The following is a 17,778-nucleotide window of genomic DNA, read 5'->3' as shown; positions in this document are numbered from 1 at the left end:
CATGCTTTAAGAGAATTGTTTGAAAATATCACATCCTTTTCCACCCTGCCCACCTGCAGTTTTCCGTGAATACCATGCAAAGCAGGTTATTGAATCTGACCTAACACAAGTCTGTATTTAAAGCAAATTTCTACTCCCCTCACAACCTATTTCCTGTTTATAATCTAGTCTGCTTTCCCTTTCTGTTACACTTGTTCACACTTCACAGTAAGAGCAACTTGTAGATAGTGAAGAAAATGAAAAGAAAAAATTGCACAGTTCTGGCTAATGAATTTATTCATGTGCATCTCAGATGAACTCCAATTAGTATAAGGAAAACAGAAAGTACATAAAGCACATTGCACAAAATAATTTTTGCTGCTATTTTGAAGTCTGTTCGAATGGAGTTTTAATGTACACAGATATCCTCTCTACTTTGTAGTAGTGCTGGATAGCATGGCTGAGGAAAGATTCTGTTTATCATCCTAATACAGGAACACAGAGCTCCCCTATGCTGTCACTCTTGTGTGTGTCAAATTCATCCTTTTCCTTGCTTCCAGAATATCTCATAAAGCTTTTATCTGGATCCTAAGAAAAGCTGTCTAAACATGTACTAAATATTATTCAATATCATCAGCAAAGACCACAAAGATTATAAAAACTGGATAACTGAGAGCAGGGAGGAAAAAATAGTGGGAACTAATTGAGCAGTTTTCTGTAATTTTACACAAAATAGGATTTTTTTTCCATTCTCTCAAAACACCTACGATGCAGACCACAGACCAATAATACGTATAAACAGTCCAGTGGTTTGGGTGCATGTAAGCAGTCAGGACCATGAGTAAAATTTCCAAAATTTAGCCCACTCCTGTAGCACAGTCATCTCTCAAAATCATCTCCTCATAGCAATAAGACGTCAAAATATTTTCATTAGAATAATTCAGGTATTTTATTTTCAGAATCTGTCATAAATGTAGAAATTTATTCTATTTCCTACAAAGGAAGAGACATTTTTTTCCTTGATGGAGGCTATCTCAGCAATGACAAAAGACTAATTTTTAGCTTAATTTTGCCAAAATAAGTTGGCTTTTTTCAGTGACAATATCTCAGTTACAAAGGCCAAGAATGTATCTTAACATGTTACAATTAATAGCCACATTTTATCCAGAGAGTATTTGGATAATTTATTCAGTTATCTTACTTACCTAAACAAGATTACATCTGAAATTAACTCTTTGCTAACCCTTAACTGCTTTGCTGACATACTACTGGTGTGTTTCTCATAGATCTGCATCTTTTGGTCCTACTAATCTATTTGACTTCACTTAATGTGTGTTTGTTTTCTTCTTCCACTTTCATTTAGGGGTTAGTTCTGTATTTGACAGCATTCACAGAAATTTACCAAGCAGTTCACAGAAAGAATACTCCAATGATTTGTGTGAAATACACTGCTAATAATTTCCTCTTATTAACAGCAGGAGACCTCGATAACTCTTTGTATTCTCATCAGTTTACACTTTGATAATTAAAATTAGAAAAACCCACTACCATCACATAGCCGTATTTTACTTACACACATACATAATCTCAAATCCAACTGAAGATGATCCTGAAAGTAGGGGTAAACCAGTTAAAGCTTATAAGAGAACTGTGTACATGTACATCTATGTAAATTCTTCCTCTTTTTCTACCACCTCTTAAGTTTCAGGGGAAGATAAAAAAAATCCACTTTCCTTAGTTCCATCTTTATTTCCTTAAGAACATTCCTACTTCAGCTTCTTTTCTCAGATTCAAAGCATTATATATTTGGGAAGGTTTAGATTGAAAAACACCAGTAAGTATGTGGCATGGAAAATTACTTTTCTGCTTTGCACGAAATACATGTAAAAATAAATGTCTTCTAACTACAACCTAATAATACTTCTGAGATTAAAAAAATAAACTAAAAAAATAAAACAAAAATAGGAGTAAAAGCAGTGAAAAAAAGATTGTGCCCATATTTTTCTTTTCTATTCTCAAATGCAGTTGTGTCTGTCAGTGACACTGCTTTGATTTAGTGTAAGTGGTGCCAAATACAGGGCTACTATTTAAAAATATGTGTATGAATTTGTATTGGGCCTGGTCAGTATGGAGTTAATATTCCCCATAGCAATCTGTATGGTGCTTTGTATATAAACATATATGCACAGAAATGCAGGCCTATTTTATACATTTCTTTATATTTACCAGGAAAAAAAAGCCCTTGAGACGGAGTTAATTAAGCCTGCAAATCCAAACACTTTTAAGTCTGGAAATACTATTTTTACAGAGCCTTTGAAATTTATGTGCGTTCAACCTGTGCACAAAATCAGGCAAAAGCCCTGTGGAGAAATGGCTTGTGAGCACGTGGTGAGATATCTTAACTCAGGTGCACAGCACAGATGTTATCGTTGTGTGACCAACTATAAATCTTGCATTACCTAATGTCAGAATGCCTGCCTTTGCAAGCTGCAGACATTTTTGTGTAACACATTTTTTGTACCAAATCTCCTGAAATGTTTGACCCTTTTCCCATCAGTACTGCAACACAGAGTTGCTGCCCTGGCACTAGTGGAAGAATTTTATTTGCTACAATGAGCAGCAGTTTGAAGCCACAGTACTCATGAGAGGCTGTGGAGGGATGCACTCTGTGCTAGACGTCAAGACTGGGGGAGGTGGGGACAAGAAAGGACATGGGTCAGCTCACACTTCTCCTCACACATGAGGGACACTGAGTCACCTTGTAGGAGAAAAAGGTCGCTGGATCCATGCACATAAATCACAGAGTCCTACAGGAAAAGCTAGACTCACCTATTTTGCTTCTTTTCCCTAGCAAGACTGCATTTGGAAAACGTATATCATCATCCCGTAAATGTGCTGGGCTAAAAAGACAACCTTTTGTCTCATACATCCTTTCTATGAAGTTAGGAGAATGTCCATGCTACCTCATATGCCTTTGGAAAAGTGAGCAGTGAGCAAAGGAAAAAAACCTAAGTCTAATTTGTTAGGGAAAAACATTACATGGGAAAGCTGAGCTCTCTCTATAATTATAGATATATGATAACTCCCAATACAGTTTATATCTGCAATTATTTTGATGGTGTTATGAACTGGACCCTTTAGAATATTAAGCAATTATGGCACCATTTTCCTGAGAGTTCCAGTGGAAGAAGTAGCAATTTTTTTTTTTTTTTTGACATTTTACAAATCAGACAGATAGATGTATCTCCCTAGGGGACAGAGGGTATATTTTTAGGCTGAATAAGTACAGTGCTGCACACTCTCAATACATGATACTTAGTATGTCATGATAATTTAGCATTGTTCAGCTAATGAATCACGTGGCTCAGATCACTTGTCACTTTGTAGTTGCTAAAATGAAAGAGATTTTAATGTAAACTCTCTCAGCAATTATACAACCAGTGCTAATAGCAAAATGCAACATGCTTTCTCCTGATCATTATTATTGACAGCTGCAGACATTTTAAAACAACTTGTTACAATTAAAAGCAAATAGTTCTGTGAGCTTTGGAATTAATGGCCTAATTTCCAGTGGATTTATATCTCATGGCTACAAGGCTAAGGGCTGATTATTTGCTGCAGGATGTTGCTACTCAGCTGGGAGTAATCCCTCAGGCTATAGCAGCGCCTTTACCTTTCCCTGTGAGTTTTCTTATGGGCAGAATGTTTAGCCATCTCTCTTGTTCTCTCTCTATCTTTTTAATCAGGTGTGAGTTCACACAGTATTCTTCCTCTTAGCTATGATATGTCCAGATTTATTAATCTCTATCCAGACACTTTTCATAAAACCTTCGGGAACAATTACCATCTTTGAGCCCTCCCACCTTCTGCCAAATTTGGTTGAAATTGACCTACAAGTGCAGACACTTCGCAGGCAGCCAGAGAGACATGCACAAAAAGATCACAGGAGCCTCATTTCCTTAGGAGATCAGGCTAAAATCCAATTAAGCCATTTATTCAGACTCTGTCCTACTGCATCTACAGCCTGTGCTCCGCTCAGACACAGCACTTGTTGCTAATGGAAGCTGTCAATGACCCTGCATTGACAAACTGCCACCAAAGTGCTCTTGATGTCATTTATTCCTGCCGTCATTAACTTCACAGCCCACTAGCTGAAAGAAGGTGATGACTTCCCAGACAGACAGGAAAAGACAGGCAGAAATAGCAGCAGCAGGAGCAGACTCGGTGATGATGGGTGGAAACAGGTGACAGCCTGCACTCTCACTTCAGGACAGATATAGCACAACAGGGGATTTAAAAGGAAGTAGTTGTAAATTGGAAAAAGGGGACTATAGGGAGATTCACAGCGTATGGTCAGGTTTCTGCTTTTCTGGTTGTCTCTTACTCTTGGTTTATTCCTACTTCTTCTCATCCCAGCGTGAGTATTTTAAGTTTTCATTCACAAGCCTTACCTTTTTTTAGGGTTTGCCTTGAGAAATCCTTCAAGCAGCTCATGGAAGTGTCAAATGGCAAGAGCCTACTAAGAAACACAAGGGCCAGGTTTCCATGCCCCGTAACTGTCTAGGAAGGTGTTACACAGTTATCTGGCTCCCCAGGCCCCTCTTAAAAAGGTGTCATTGGCAGGGTCACAGGGGACTGAGATCATGGGGACAAAGCCAATAATGATTCATCATGACCTCCAAACAGCTAGCAGAGGTCCCCTGGCATACTAACTGCTCTTGAAATCTGTTCCATCCATGTGAAATCCCAAGGGACCAAAGGCATGTAGACACAGTGGTGATATCCCTCCCCTGTGTGGTCTCACCTCCTTTGGATGGGGGTTCCTGGGAGCTTAGCACTAGCACTCACACTAACTCTTGTTACATTTAAATTTTCCACATGATCCTTTCAGCATAATGCCTTTGTAAAGCTAGCAATAAGTGTAGAAAATACATATTGAACTTTTTAATGTATTTGACATAGAAGAGTTATCTTTTTTTGTCATTAAAGCCCAGCTTGTTCCACTTGCTAAATAAAGACTGCAACAGAAAATGAGAAGCAACAAAAATGCAAAATATTCTTTAAAAAATAATTAAAATATACAAATAACTTATTAGAAGATCTGTATTTTCACTGCATAATAACTTCTCTAAGTGAAGCATCAGTAATTTACTGCATATTTGAATCACCATGCTCTAAACATTCAAATGACAAAAGAGACAAAAGCTTTATAAAAATCTCAGAAGAGTGACAGAAAAGCTAGAAGGGACTTTTTAAACAAAGACTTATATATCAAGAATTCCAAGAAGCTTCTTGGAAACCTCACATTTTACCATAAAACAATAAAACAAGCATAAGAAAAATACAAATTCATAAATCAAATATCAGAGGAAAATACACAGGAATTTTTTCAGTGAGTTTCAGAACAGGAATGGGGATGAGAAGGGGAGGTAACAAAAAGCAGAATAGCTCCATGTGATCAATACTTTTGTTTCAGGTCTCATATGACTAAAAGCATGGTGCCTGCTTACCTTTCACAGCGTGGTCCCACATAGCCAGCTGGGCATTCATCACACATTAATCCACGATGTCGGTCAAAATGACACGTTGGGCTAAAGCTGTGTTGTTGATATTGAGAAAGAAGAGGGACAAGGAAGAAACATAAAGAAAACACGGTTAGCAGCATAGCTCTCTTCCCACTTCAGAGATTGTTAATTTGCAAAACAGCGCCCAGGAAAAGTGATTCTGGTCTAGGACATTGGGCTTAAGTTTGACTCCAGCAAATTGAATTTGGAATGACTCTGCTATTTCTGTGACACTGAATATAGAGCAGTGGATGGCAGCATCCCAATAGCCTGTTATTACAGGACTTGAGCCTGCCAGTGAGAGGTCTGGATACCATTAAAAAGGCAGGAATGTACAGCTGTTTGTTTGTGCCCCTGAGGGACTGGCAAAACAATCTGTGCCATAATTGGCCCCTATATAAATCTTTCTGAAGGACAACCAATTAAAAGCTCAGTTAACTTTGTGTATAGTCAGCTGTGAAAGGAACCCAGTGAACAAGACAGGGGAGGGGCAAAATGGGAAATATCTGGTACAGCTTCCCAGGGAGTGTACTTGAGTTAATCGAGTGCCAGTGACCTCAAGCAACAGGCCACACAGGCATGTTGAAGTTTAAGAATAACTTGCAGACTAGAAAGCTTTACCTCTTTGTTATGCTCTAATTATTTTTGGCTGGTTTGGTTTTTTGGGGTTTTTTTGTCTCTTTTTGTAAACAAGGATACTGTAGACATTTGCAAACTCCACATCTCAATGCCTGTGTTTAACTCTGAGCTGTTCCTTCACTGTTAGCATTTTGCTTTCCATAGTCTTTCTCCCTTAACACACTTTTCTGAAGAAACCTTCTGACACACTAAAAGATACTACACAGAAGAAGAGATAATATTTTCTTCTGTAATTCTGTAATGATTATTAGAGACAGAGACATACGAGCATCTTTATAAAGCCTCATCTAAATAATGGTAATCAATTCTAATTGACCAAACAGAAAAGTAGAAAAAGAAAAAAAATAAAAGAATGTGAGTAGGTGCATAGCAGGGTGACCATTCAAAGGGGAAAACAAAGCACTAACATGGAAAAAAGATGCTAAATTATCTTTTATAACCTAGGAAAACAGAATTTGAGAAGCAGTGGAATTGCTCCAATAAAGAGCAGAAGGAAGGTATATTCAAGGTAGCAGTGCATGCTACAATAATAACAAATAGACATAATCTGACCTTGGATATATTAAAGCAGGGTATATCATAACAGTTTCTGGAAAGCAATAGGCCCAGGGAGGACAGAAAAGCTTAATTAGCATCATTTAATGTGATGAGCTTCTAGTGACTAGATCCCACTTCTCTGGAGTCACCTATCCTGTGATCTGTCCTCAGTTATTCTTTATTCTGTGTTATCCCACAAATATAAGAGATCAGTAAGAAAAATGTGGGATGGTCAGGTCCAATAAATATAGAGAGGTGCTGGGATTTTTCTCTTTTCAATAAGAATTATGTTTGTGTTATTTTGCAATGTCATTTACTTAATAATAGATTGACAAATGGATGAAGAGTCAGTTGAAGAAACAGTAATTGTTCATTGTGTTCTTTAATAGCAAAGAAGGCACACATTATTATTTAATATAATCAGCAGCACCTGACTTCAAGTAAGTTCCTGCTTGTCAGTCCCAACCTCACTCTTTCTAAGAGCTTCATGGGAAACTTTGTAGAGATGCTATCACAGCTCTTTACAGCACTGTAAAAAATTGACTGTGCTAAAGTTCCACCAAGAGCTCTGAACTTAACTGCATACATTTTAAAAATAATAATGATAATAATTGTAAGGATGATAACGATGATAATAATAATGATAATATACTTATCATTGCTAAGCAGTAATGATGAATAGTAGAATTTCCATGTTTTAAGGGTTATGCTCAGACCTTGCCTCCTTGATTCTTTCTATGACTTATTAGTTGGACCACATTTCAACACTAAACATTAATATATTGAGAAATTCCCATCTGCGTGCTGTAAAGGAAATATATGACAGCAGGCTGAGAAAAGAAGAGTTTATCTTCCTGATATTGAGAATCTCATTACTCACTAATGCTAAACACTAATGAACTGTGAGTATTGATTTGTCAAAACAAGGTTCAAAAAACTGTAGTCCCCTTCTTGATATCTCATTGCTCTTTACAGTTTTCTCATATGGTAACGACACTAATACGAGTCAGGACACAGGACAAGTATGAATACACAGTATGGGTATGCATGTGATAAGTCTGTGTTGGGAGACAGGGCGTCCTAAAAGCTTCCTAGTGTGTTATAGAAAACATCCCCTGACAATATGCTTGTGATTTTATCTAATTCTCCCAGAAAAAATTAAAATTTTGAGATCAACCTGAATTCTTAGTTCATGTGCTGTGAATTTACTCCTGACCTTCCCAGGCTGAATGAGAGATGTTCTGTCTCCCATTTCCAGTGATAAAGCATTCCTGTCAAAGTCTTCGCTACCCATATTAAATTTATGTCTACATCAAGAGCAGAAATTATCCCAAACATCTGTATTTTTTAGAAATTATGGGGGAAAAATAATTTCCTTTGAAAATGCTTGAGGACTAAGAATGTTCAAACAGTTTCTAAGAGTGGTTTATTTACAAGAAGACATAGGATGAAGGAGTCATGTGTTCATTGCAAAGACCATTTATAACATAGGTATTGATTTCATCTGCATCACATAAACACATATATGAAGATATACGCAAAAAGAGGAAAATACAACCCAGGATGTAGAAAACAAGCTTAGACAACTTAATTTTTGTTTCCTGATTTGGCCAAGTGCTCTTTTCTGACATATGGCAAGCCATTTATGACTGTTGTGCTTCAGAAGGCACATGACTGGCTTCAGTGACTGCATATGGAAACTCCTGCCATTAGGAAACAGGAAAGGGAATTAGCAGCAGCTAAATCCACTGAAGTCAATGACAGAACACAATCACCACATCATTTCTACATGCCACTTTATGTGGCATTGCAAAGAAAGAGTCGAGTGCTGTGACAACAGTGAAGGGAACCACTATAAACATTATAAATAAATGTGACACTGCTGTAAAATATAAAACTTATTTCTTAATAGAAATATATGTCACAGGCTCATTACATGGACAATATTCTCTATGTAGTGGGAACTTAGGTATTAAGCTTAGAAACCTACAAATGTCCTGTCATATCATGTTAGGAATTAAATACTTCAGGAATTAAAATCTATACACAGCTATTTATAATAATTTGTACACACAATTAGTCACTTTTTCAGTTACTCAGAAAGAACATGACATATACTACATCTGCACAGTGACATGAACTTGGCAAAAGTTTATTTTTCACATGAATGTATCTGAACTGTTTGCAAATATTATCCCTTGCACAACAAACTCATTGGCAACAAATATTTTAAAAGCCTTCAAGTAACACATTAAATCTTTAAAACCCCTTTTTTCTTCATAAACAAATTTAATAATTGGTCTAGACTGTAACATCATGAGAGCTTGAACCTTATAGTGAGTTCTACAAAGCTAAACTTTGTAGACTTCAGGACCCACACAGTTTCACAGTTCAAAGAACATTTATATTGCGTGTTTGTTCTGTTCCTGTTATTTTTTTCAAAAAAACTAAACATTAAAAAGGGGACTGTTAACTTCAAAATAGGAAAGTAAAGCACCCAGAACTATGACAACTACGTAATGGAGGTCTCCAGGCACTTTGCCAGTCATAACCTAAATTCAATCTATTTGACTTGGTTTGTTGCATGTCTGTGCAAGACAGAAATGTGATAGCGTTTTTCCTTCTTTGTCAGCACAGTGTTCTCAAACAAGAGAAAGATAATTGATTACTGAGGCAAGGAAATAGCAAGTAATGAGAATGTCAGCAGAACCATGCCTGAGCAGCAGATATATAAGCAGATAGATATATATATATATATATATATATATCTAATAAACCCAACTCAAGAGCTGTGTTAACAGGAAGGCAGGCTCCCATGCTACAATCCCCTGGAATTTCCGCTCATAGATGCTTAGACTATTTCTGCTCTGATCAGTGCAATTTTAATAGGATACAATTCCACACACAAAATTCAGAACGGTTTTGTTCAGGTACATCATGTAAAATGCTTTTGGTACTATTATTTTCCAGGTACTGTCTGTGACAAAACCAATGAAAAAATGTTCAAGCCACTTGGTCTATTAAGTTAAGCGATGGAGTAGCACAGACAAGCTTTTGTAGTTAAGGAAACTTTGGTTCTTAGATCAGAATTTTGAATAACTTTTCACTTCCATTGTCATTAAATAAAACAAATGTACAAATGTACAATATTTTTTTCTGAGATATGCTGACAAAATATTTTCACTTATAATATCTAGGGATGAAGCCAATAATGTAGACTGGAAGAAAGGGAAAAGTAAAAGCAGAAAAAACCCCACATGTCAAATCTCCAAATTCAGCTTTAAAACTAGAAACAATTACCCTTAAGGAGGACAGAAAAGCAAATGCTAGTAATTAATTTGAAACGCAGTCATCCAAATTCTGTGTTGTTCTTTCTACCTTGTTCTCATCCAGCTTTTTCTTCATCTGCCTAGTTAAGCACTCTGTACAATCATAAAAATAAAAGTTTATATTGCAGAATATATTATTTGATTGAAAGGGAAAAGCATACATGTAAAAATATAAATTAAGAAATTATGCAATTTACTAAGGGGAAAAGTTCAATATGCAATAAATATTCAACTTACTTGTTAGAAGGTATATTTAGGGGGCAAGCACACAATTGACAGTCTTCAGCTGTCCCTTTAGTTGCATCACCATAGAAGCCAGGCAGGCATCTATCACAATATGCACCACCTGTGTTGTGTTTGCAGTTCTAAACAGAAGATGTAAAGTACAAATTGACAATTAGACAACTTGCATATGGAAAAAGGTCTGCAACATTTATCCCTATTTTCTGCTGCTTGTTGAGAAACAGTTCTACAGGTTAGCTGTCACAATCAGTGCTTTGTTATGTTCTTGTGGATAGCTTTTTTCCATGTAAAACAAAAAGAATATTTAACAGAAAACCTTTAAATTTACACCACACTACAGCTGTATTATTGTTTTAGCTTGTTTAAAGAAAACCAAATTTCAAAGCAGCATAAGACAGGTTTAGTAACGCAGTCTTGCAACAGGCCATATTTTGCGACAAACAGTTTTCAGATGTTGATTCAAAAAATATAATGCAGACAATATAATTTATAAAAACTAATTATTACTTTTGACATATATGTGCATTAGTTGATTTTACAAGGCATATGGCTATCAGTATTTGTAAACAGTAGCAAAGCCTGAATTACTTAATTCTTACTTCCTAGAATAGAATCCAGCCTCTATTTCGTGAGTAGAAGGGAGAACAAGTATACCATGTATAGGGTGCTATCCAACAGTTTGTGTTCGTTTATGTGACTGCATAATAGGAGAGAAATTAGCTGAGCATATGAAATATGCAGTATAAAAATGGCAGTACTACATTTGCATTTTTGTATATAGCTGTTGGCTGATCTCAAATTAAACAATCTTTCAGCAGAATGGAAATCGGTCCTGTGAGAAAAAGCTTTCCACGATGACCTGTAAGAACCAAGTTTTCAAGAGTAATTACCCTTTCTAGTCTTCTTCCCTCTCACCATATAGAATCTAGAAATTCTATGTCATTTCACAGAATCCATAATAGATTCAGAAAAAGACTTTTTTGGCCTTCTCTGTTTTCTTTCTTCGCCCCACACTACTAGCACACCACACTATTCCTCTTACTGCTATTTCCCACAAGATACTCAAGTGTAGCCCTTTCACAATACAGAAGCAAAGAAAGTAGTAGGAATGGTTTTGGATATTAAATGCCATGTTGATGTACTTGGTTTGGACTGAAAAAGGGATTGAAAATGCCTATGTCAACTTCAAAAGGCCAAAATGAAAGCCATAACAGAGATTTTTGTTAATGGGGTGTGTTCTGCTGTGTTTTAGGCTATGGGCCACATCAAATCTAGAATGTTCCACCCAAGCTACACCTTAAGAACTCTGGAGGTTTGTTTTTGTTTGTTTTTTGGTTTTCTTTTTAAGCGTGGGCACATTCAAACCTAAGATTTAATTTAAAATAGTTTTTCAAGAACACTTTAAAATTGTTTTATCATTTTAGTAAGTCACGCATATGGTACTGATTGCTATTTAACAGCCTTACTGTCTGGAAGACATAATTTATCCTCAATAAGGAAACAGACAGTATTCTAAAGAACACTGATTCCTTTTTCACAGCTTTCCGGGATTGCAAAGATTTGTACAAAGCTTTTTTGCACTGTGCTCTGCACCTGGACAGCTGAAAAAGCACAATGCCCTTTTTAGTCATGAGTGCACTGGCATCAAAAGCATTTGCCTCCAGAAATACTGTTTGTTGTTTTCAAGGGCGAATTCTTATTACTAGCGCATACAATCATCATATATTTGAAATGAAAGCCTCAATCACTATACTATATTTTGACATAATTTGTAGATTGTGAGCTAATACCAAATTATTGAAACACTTAATCAATTAAAATTACAGCTTTAGAACAGCCAGATGGGTTAAAATCAGCTTCCATAAGTTAACTAATCCATTTGTTTGGTATTTCAAACATTGACATTCAAAAAGAATCTATCAGCCATACCAAAAAAGTAGCCAGGAACAATATGCTTTTAAAAGAAGATGTGACAAAGATAATTTAAGTGTTTCAAAAGAAAAATCCTCTGCAATTCAACTTTTTAAAGACATCATGTCAAATTATTTGTACTTTTTCTGAAAAATAATGGATTCTTCTTTTGTGATAAGTTTAGCTTTAAATATCCTCAGACATATCTTAACATTTTTGAAGAATATGAACAGTTTATATGTCAAGGATGTTATTAAAGTGAGAGAAGCTAATACACTACATCTCTTGCTGAGTGGTATTTGCAGGTTCTGCTTTTTTAAAGTGAAACACCTGAAACTTTCCATTTTGTAGGACAAAATTTCTTGTTACAAAGACCGGACCACCTTCACTTTGATGAAGTACTTTCTGGCATTTTAACATCAGTTATTTCCATGTACTGTGTCTACTCCTACTCAATCCAGTCCTCTGTGTTTAATTCCTCACAATCACAGAACGATAGAATATCCACACCTGGTAGGATCATCAAGTCTAACTCCTGTCCCTGTGCAGGGCTCCCCAGGAGTCACACCATGTGCCTGAGAGTGTTGTCCAAACACCTCTTGAGCTCTGTCAAGGGTGCTGTGACCACTGCCCTGGGGAGCCTGTTCCAGTGCCCAATGAACCTCTGAGTGAAGAATCTTTTTCTAATACCCAACCTACACCTTTCCTGACACAACTCCAAGCCATTCATTTGAGTCCTGTCACTGGTCACCACAGAGAAGAGATCAGTGCCTGCCCCTCCTCTTCCCCTAAAGAGAAGTTGTACCTGCCATGAGGTCTACCCCCAGTCTCCTCCAGGCTGAACAGATCAATTGATTTCAGCCACTCATCATATGGCTTCCCCTCAATGCCCTTCACCATCTTTGTAGTCCTCCTTTGGACACTCTCTAATAGCTTAATGTCCTTTTTATCTTGTGGCACTGCAAATGCCACACAATATTCAACATGAAGCTGCCCCAGCTCAGAGCAGAGCAGGACAATCCCCTCCCGTGCCCAGCTGGCCATGCTGTGCCTGATGCCCCGCAGGACAGGGTTGGCCCTCCTGACTACCAGGGCACTGCTGACTCATGTTCAATTTGTCATGGCCCAGGACCCTCAGGTCCCTTTCCACAGCACTGTTTTCCACCCTCTCAATCCCCAGTCTGTACATACATCCAGGGTTGTCCCATCTCTTGTGCAGAATCCAGCACTTTTCTTTGTCAAGCTTCATTTGGTTGGTGATTGCCAATCTCACCAATTTCTCTGGGTCTCTCTGCAAGTTCTCTCTGCCCTCGGGGGAGTCAATAGCTTCACCCAGTTCTGTAACACTGGCAAACTTACATAGTACTCTTTTGAGTTCTGTATCCAAGTTGCTATGAAGATGTTGAAGAGCACAGAGCTGAGGATGGAGCCTGTGAAACTCCACCAGTGACACACTGCCAGGCTGATGTGACCCCATCCACTACAACCCTCTGTGCCTGATCCATGAGCCAGCTGCTCACCTATCTCATGAAATGTTTATCCAGCTGTGTGCTGGACATTTTGCCCAGAAGGATCCTGTGAGGCAGTATGAAAAGCTTTACTGAAATCCAGAAAGATTACATCAACTGGCTGCCCCTCATCACCTAGATGGGTTACCTTGTCATAAAAGAAAATTAAATTTGATAAGCTGGATTGTCCCCTCATGAAGTCATTCTGGCTGTGACCAATGACTGCACCATCCTTCAGGTGGTTTTCAATACCTCCCAGAAAAATCTTCTCCATAATTTTACCAAACACTGAAATGAGATTGACAGGCCTACAGTTTCCATGCCATCCTTCTAGTCCTTTTTGAAAATTCAAATGTTAGCCAGGTTCCTCTCAACAAGGGTCTTTCCATATTTCCAAGGCTGTTCAAAAATCATTGAGAGAGGCCTCAGGATGACATCAGCCTGCTCTTGGAGTTTTCCTGGATCCCATTAGGCCCCATAGACTTATACGTATCCAGTAGATGCCACACTAGTTCATGTACACTGAGAGTTTATCATGCTCACAGCCATGGTCTGAAGGCACTTGGACCCCTTTAGCCCATCATCAATGCTGTAGACAAAGGCAACGAAAGAATTAAACATCTCTGCCTTGCCTTTTTGTGAGGGGACCATCTTCCTCCTGTAGTGGGCCAATGTTATTTCTGCACTACCTTCTGCCATTAACTTTTTAAAAAAAACTTATTATTGCCCTCCATATTTCCATCTAGCTTCAACTCCAGCTGAGCTTTGATCACACCACTTTCCCCCTACACTGGCAAGCAACATTTCTGTACTCCTCCCACATCACCTGACTTTGTTTCCACCGCATGCACCTTCCTTTTTCGCCTTATCTCCAAAATAAGATCCCTGCTCAGCCAAGCTGGCCTTCTGCCTGTTTGATTTCTGACATTTTGGAATTGCCTGCTCCTGTGCCCTTAGCAGGCAGTGCTTAAAAAGTGACTAGTACTGATGGTCCCCAGCATGTTCAAAAGCAATGAATCAATATTTAAATTTAAAAACCAACAAACAAAAAAAGAGAACCCCACATATATGGAACCAAAATCTGAGTGTACCATACTGTGCATGTTAGTTTATCTGAGAAATAAGGATCTTGTGTATCCCATACTTTTCTCCCTGAGCCATTTTGGACCTTACAGGACAAAGAACAAAGATTGTGTAGTATGTAGATGTGACCTGATCTGCCTGTTCTCTTCAGCGATGAATAAAACTTCTTCCTAATCTGTCACATTTACAGACCAGTACTTTAAGTACTGAAGTAGACAAGTCCTTCTAAAAATATCAACACTCATGAAAGATTTGTGCTTTCTTGATATCAATTGGCTGAATCTCAGTTTGAAACTTGCCAAATGTACAGCAATGGTTTTGAACATCATCTGGTTTGAGCAATGTCTAATTATACTGAGATTATTTCCTTAAAGCATGCTTAAGCCTCTGATGTCTTAATTGCACATTCATAGGAAAACGGTACTGTTTTTTTTCATGTCATGAGACTGGATATAAAATAGATCATGCTCAACTTCTCTAACCTGCTCAGTACATTATATCTGCTTTCTTTTTACTCCCGTGGAAATAGGGGTTGTTCCAACACATTGATCTAGTAGTTTGGTTATAGCCATGCTTTTTTTCACAGACTTTGAGGCCAGGAACAATTTAATGTCCAAATACTTATGCATTCAATTCCAAAATCAATTCAAGACAATGAATTCAGTTGTATCTCACACTATTTTGAATGTATTAATTTTCTGTACCTCTTTTACCTCTGAACATCTTTAAACTTCAGTTAGACAAACTCTGTATAATTAAAACTGTGGGATTTATTTTTGTCCAAAAGTTTATGTATGACTCAGACCTTGTTCCCTACAAACTTCCTTGCTGATGTCCTGGAGAGTGTTTTCCACCATTTCCTACTGAGCCAGCTCTCCTTTTTCGGAAGAAACCAAATGAACTTCTTTATGTCCAATATCAGGGAACCCTAAATTCACAGTGAAAACCACTCCTGCTTATGCAGTTCATATGCATATGAACATGGAAAGAAACATTTAGAATAGAATGCTAGTGATGAAAATAAAACCTTACACAGGGATTATGACAGAGTCCAAGATAGCACATTTGGCATGTTGCTGCCCTTCCTCAGGATACCTGTTACAGAGACAACCAGGGAAGCTGTTAAAAACAGCTCAAGAAAGTAAGCCTGGGTGCCTATTTTAGTATATTTCTGAGCTGTCTAGACCAGACAAAGGCATTTTGCCTTTGGAAGCATGAATAAGCTCTTCTAGAATTTTCAAACTACCGTAATGTCAAGATGACACAGACAATTCCCATTCCTGGGTAACAATACAAATGTAATCAGGATGTTGCAGAGGCTTTGCATATCTTTACTTGAGCAAGAGCTTATACTGCATTTAGCTAGGACATATCATTTTGTTTTGGCATATATGAAGATGGGTAAAGACATTTTGTCACTCTGGCGATGAACACTGTCTAAAGCACATGTCCACCAGCACTGACACCGGCCTCATCCTACATGGTATACACTGTTTATACACAGAGGAATACAACTTGAAAAGGATGCCAGCAGGGACTGCCCATTCAGGGCAATTTGAGCATAACTTTGGGGAGAAAGACCCACTTCCTCTGGGCTTACTAACAGGAACATAGAATCCTTCAATGAATGAAACACCTTGAAATGTGCTTGCTTTTCACAAGGTTTAGGTTTAACCAGCCTCCTAAAGCTACTGTAAATGTGTGTGTGTAATAGTACAAAAGAATATTTCAAATTATATTACAAAAGAATGTTCCAAATTTCCCTGTGTACCAAAGCACTTATGTATATCACAATGGTAACGAGAACGAGGCATCGTGCAGCTCTCTATGGCTGCTGTGGGGATCAAAGGGCTTTGCAGGTTACTGGAAGATATAAGTTAAAATGAGCTTTTTATACAGGTCTGTGTCGAAGCTGATGATTTGAGCTTTTATCATGAGTCAAAAACACATTTCAGCTTCTTTTCAACTACATTTCAAAGCTAAGGAAGAGCAAAAAGAAGTATCATATCAGTAAATTAGGTGCCTAAATTGTCTGTTGTATTACTGAACAAACACCATGAATAATAATAAGGAGGCCGAAAGGCTGTGTAAACCTCAATAGAAAGAATGCCTTTGATGTGAAACATTTCTCTTTTTCAGCATTCAGACTTCTCTCTCTTTCACTTCAAAAGGCTTATGATCCAAATTGAATAGCAGCATTTAATAGCCTGCATGGATACTAACCGATCTGACTTACAGTGCTTTCAAAGTTGTAAGAAAATCCAGAACTGATTTTAAGCTCCCTGTGCACCTCTTCTCTATAGCCTGATCTAGTATAAGCTACAGAACACATAAAATACAGAGTGCTTGATAATGTGAATAGATGAAAGTGCGTCTTCAGCTGGTTATTTTCCACTTCCTTGTCAGTGCTCTGTTATCTTACACCAGCACCCTTGAAACATCAGAAGGGGGAGCTCCATGGCCTGAGTCAACAGTTCACATCAGCCAAAAACCACAAGAAGCAATAAGCAGCCTACGTAGCCTTCTCTTTTATCCAGGCTGGTGCTACAGACAAAAATAAAGAGGGAAGCTGTGCAGGGACTAAAACTTGAAGACACAGAAGCCAACAACCTCAGAAGTTACATCTAGTTATGTACCCCTAAGAAAAATAGGCAACAGTTATGGCATATCTTAAACAAGACCCTTCCTTCCTTTTTTCTCCTGTTAATTGATTTTATCCCACATGGGTATTATAAATATTGTTGCTGGAGAATATGGTCATTAATGCAAAAAAAAAAAAATTGTCAGGAAACACAAATTCATATTACCCTAGTGATAAACATTTTCACTGAGTATTAAGCGAAAGATTCAAAACATGACTGTCACATCAAACATGTTTTTCATTCTAGGTTCTTCTTTGAGGCTTACAGTATAATTAAATTGAGAATAATTTTAAGCTTCTATTCATGAAAAAGCAATTTGAAAAATCCACTGATCCACACATTA

General features: G+C 37.6%; 1 protein-coding gene across 6 annotated transcripts in view; it reads right to left on the bottom strand.

The window, feature by feature from the left end:
• LAMA2 (laminin subunit alpha 2) overlaps window positions 1-17,778 on the bottom strand; it is a 341,474-nt gene that overhangs the window by 126,893 nt on the left and 196,803 nt on the right. For all 6 annotated transcript variants that reach the window (XM_058834226.1, XM_058834227.1, XM_058834225.1 and 3 more), the window contains exons 17-18: window positions 10,286-10,413; window positions 5,490-5,576 (exon numbers count right to left, since the gene is read on the bottom strand). In XM_058834226.1, coding sequence (XP_058690209.1) covers window positions 5,490-5,576; window positions 10,286-10,413 — 215 coding nt within the window. The remainder of the gene's footprint in view (window positions 1-5,489; window positions 5,577-10,285; window positions 10,414-17,778) is intronic.

This window comes from Poecile atricapillus, chromosome 3 (assembly GCF_030490865.1).
Source record: "Poecile atricapillus isolate bPoeAtr1 chromosome 3, bPoeAtr1.hap1, whole genome shotgun sequence".
Classification (NCBI taxonomy): domain Eukaryota; kingdom Metazoa; phylum Chordata; class Aves; order Passeriformes; family Paridae; genus Poecile; species Poecile atricapillus.
The sequence above is the reverse complement of the archived record's forward strand: the minus strand, read 5'-3'. Positions and strand labels throughout refer to the sequence as shown.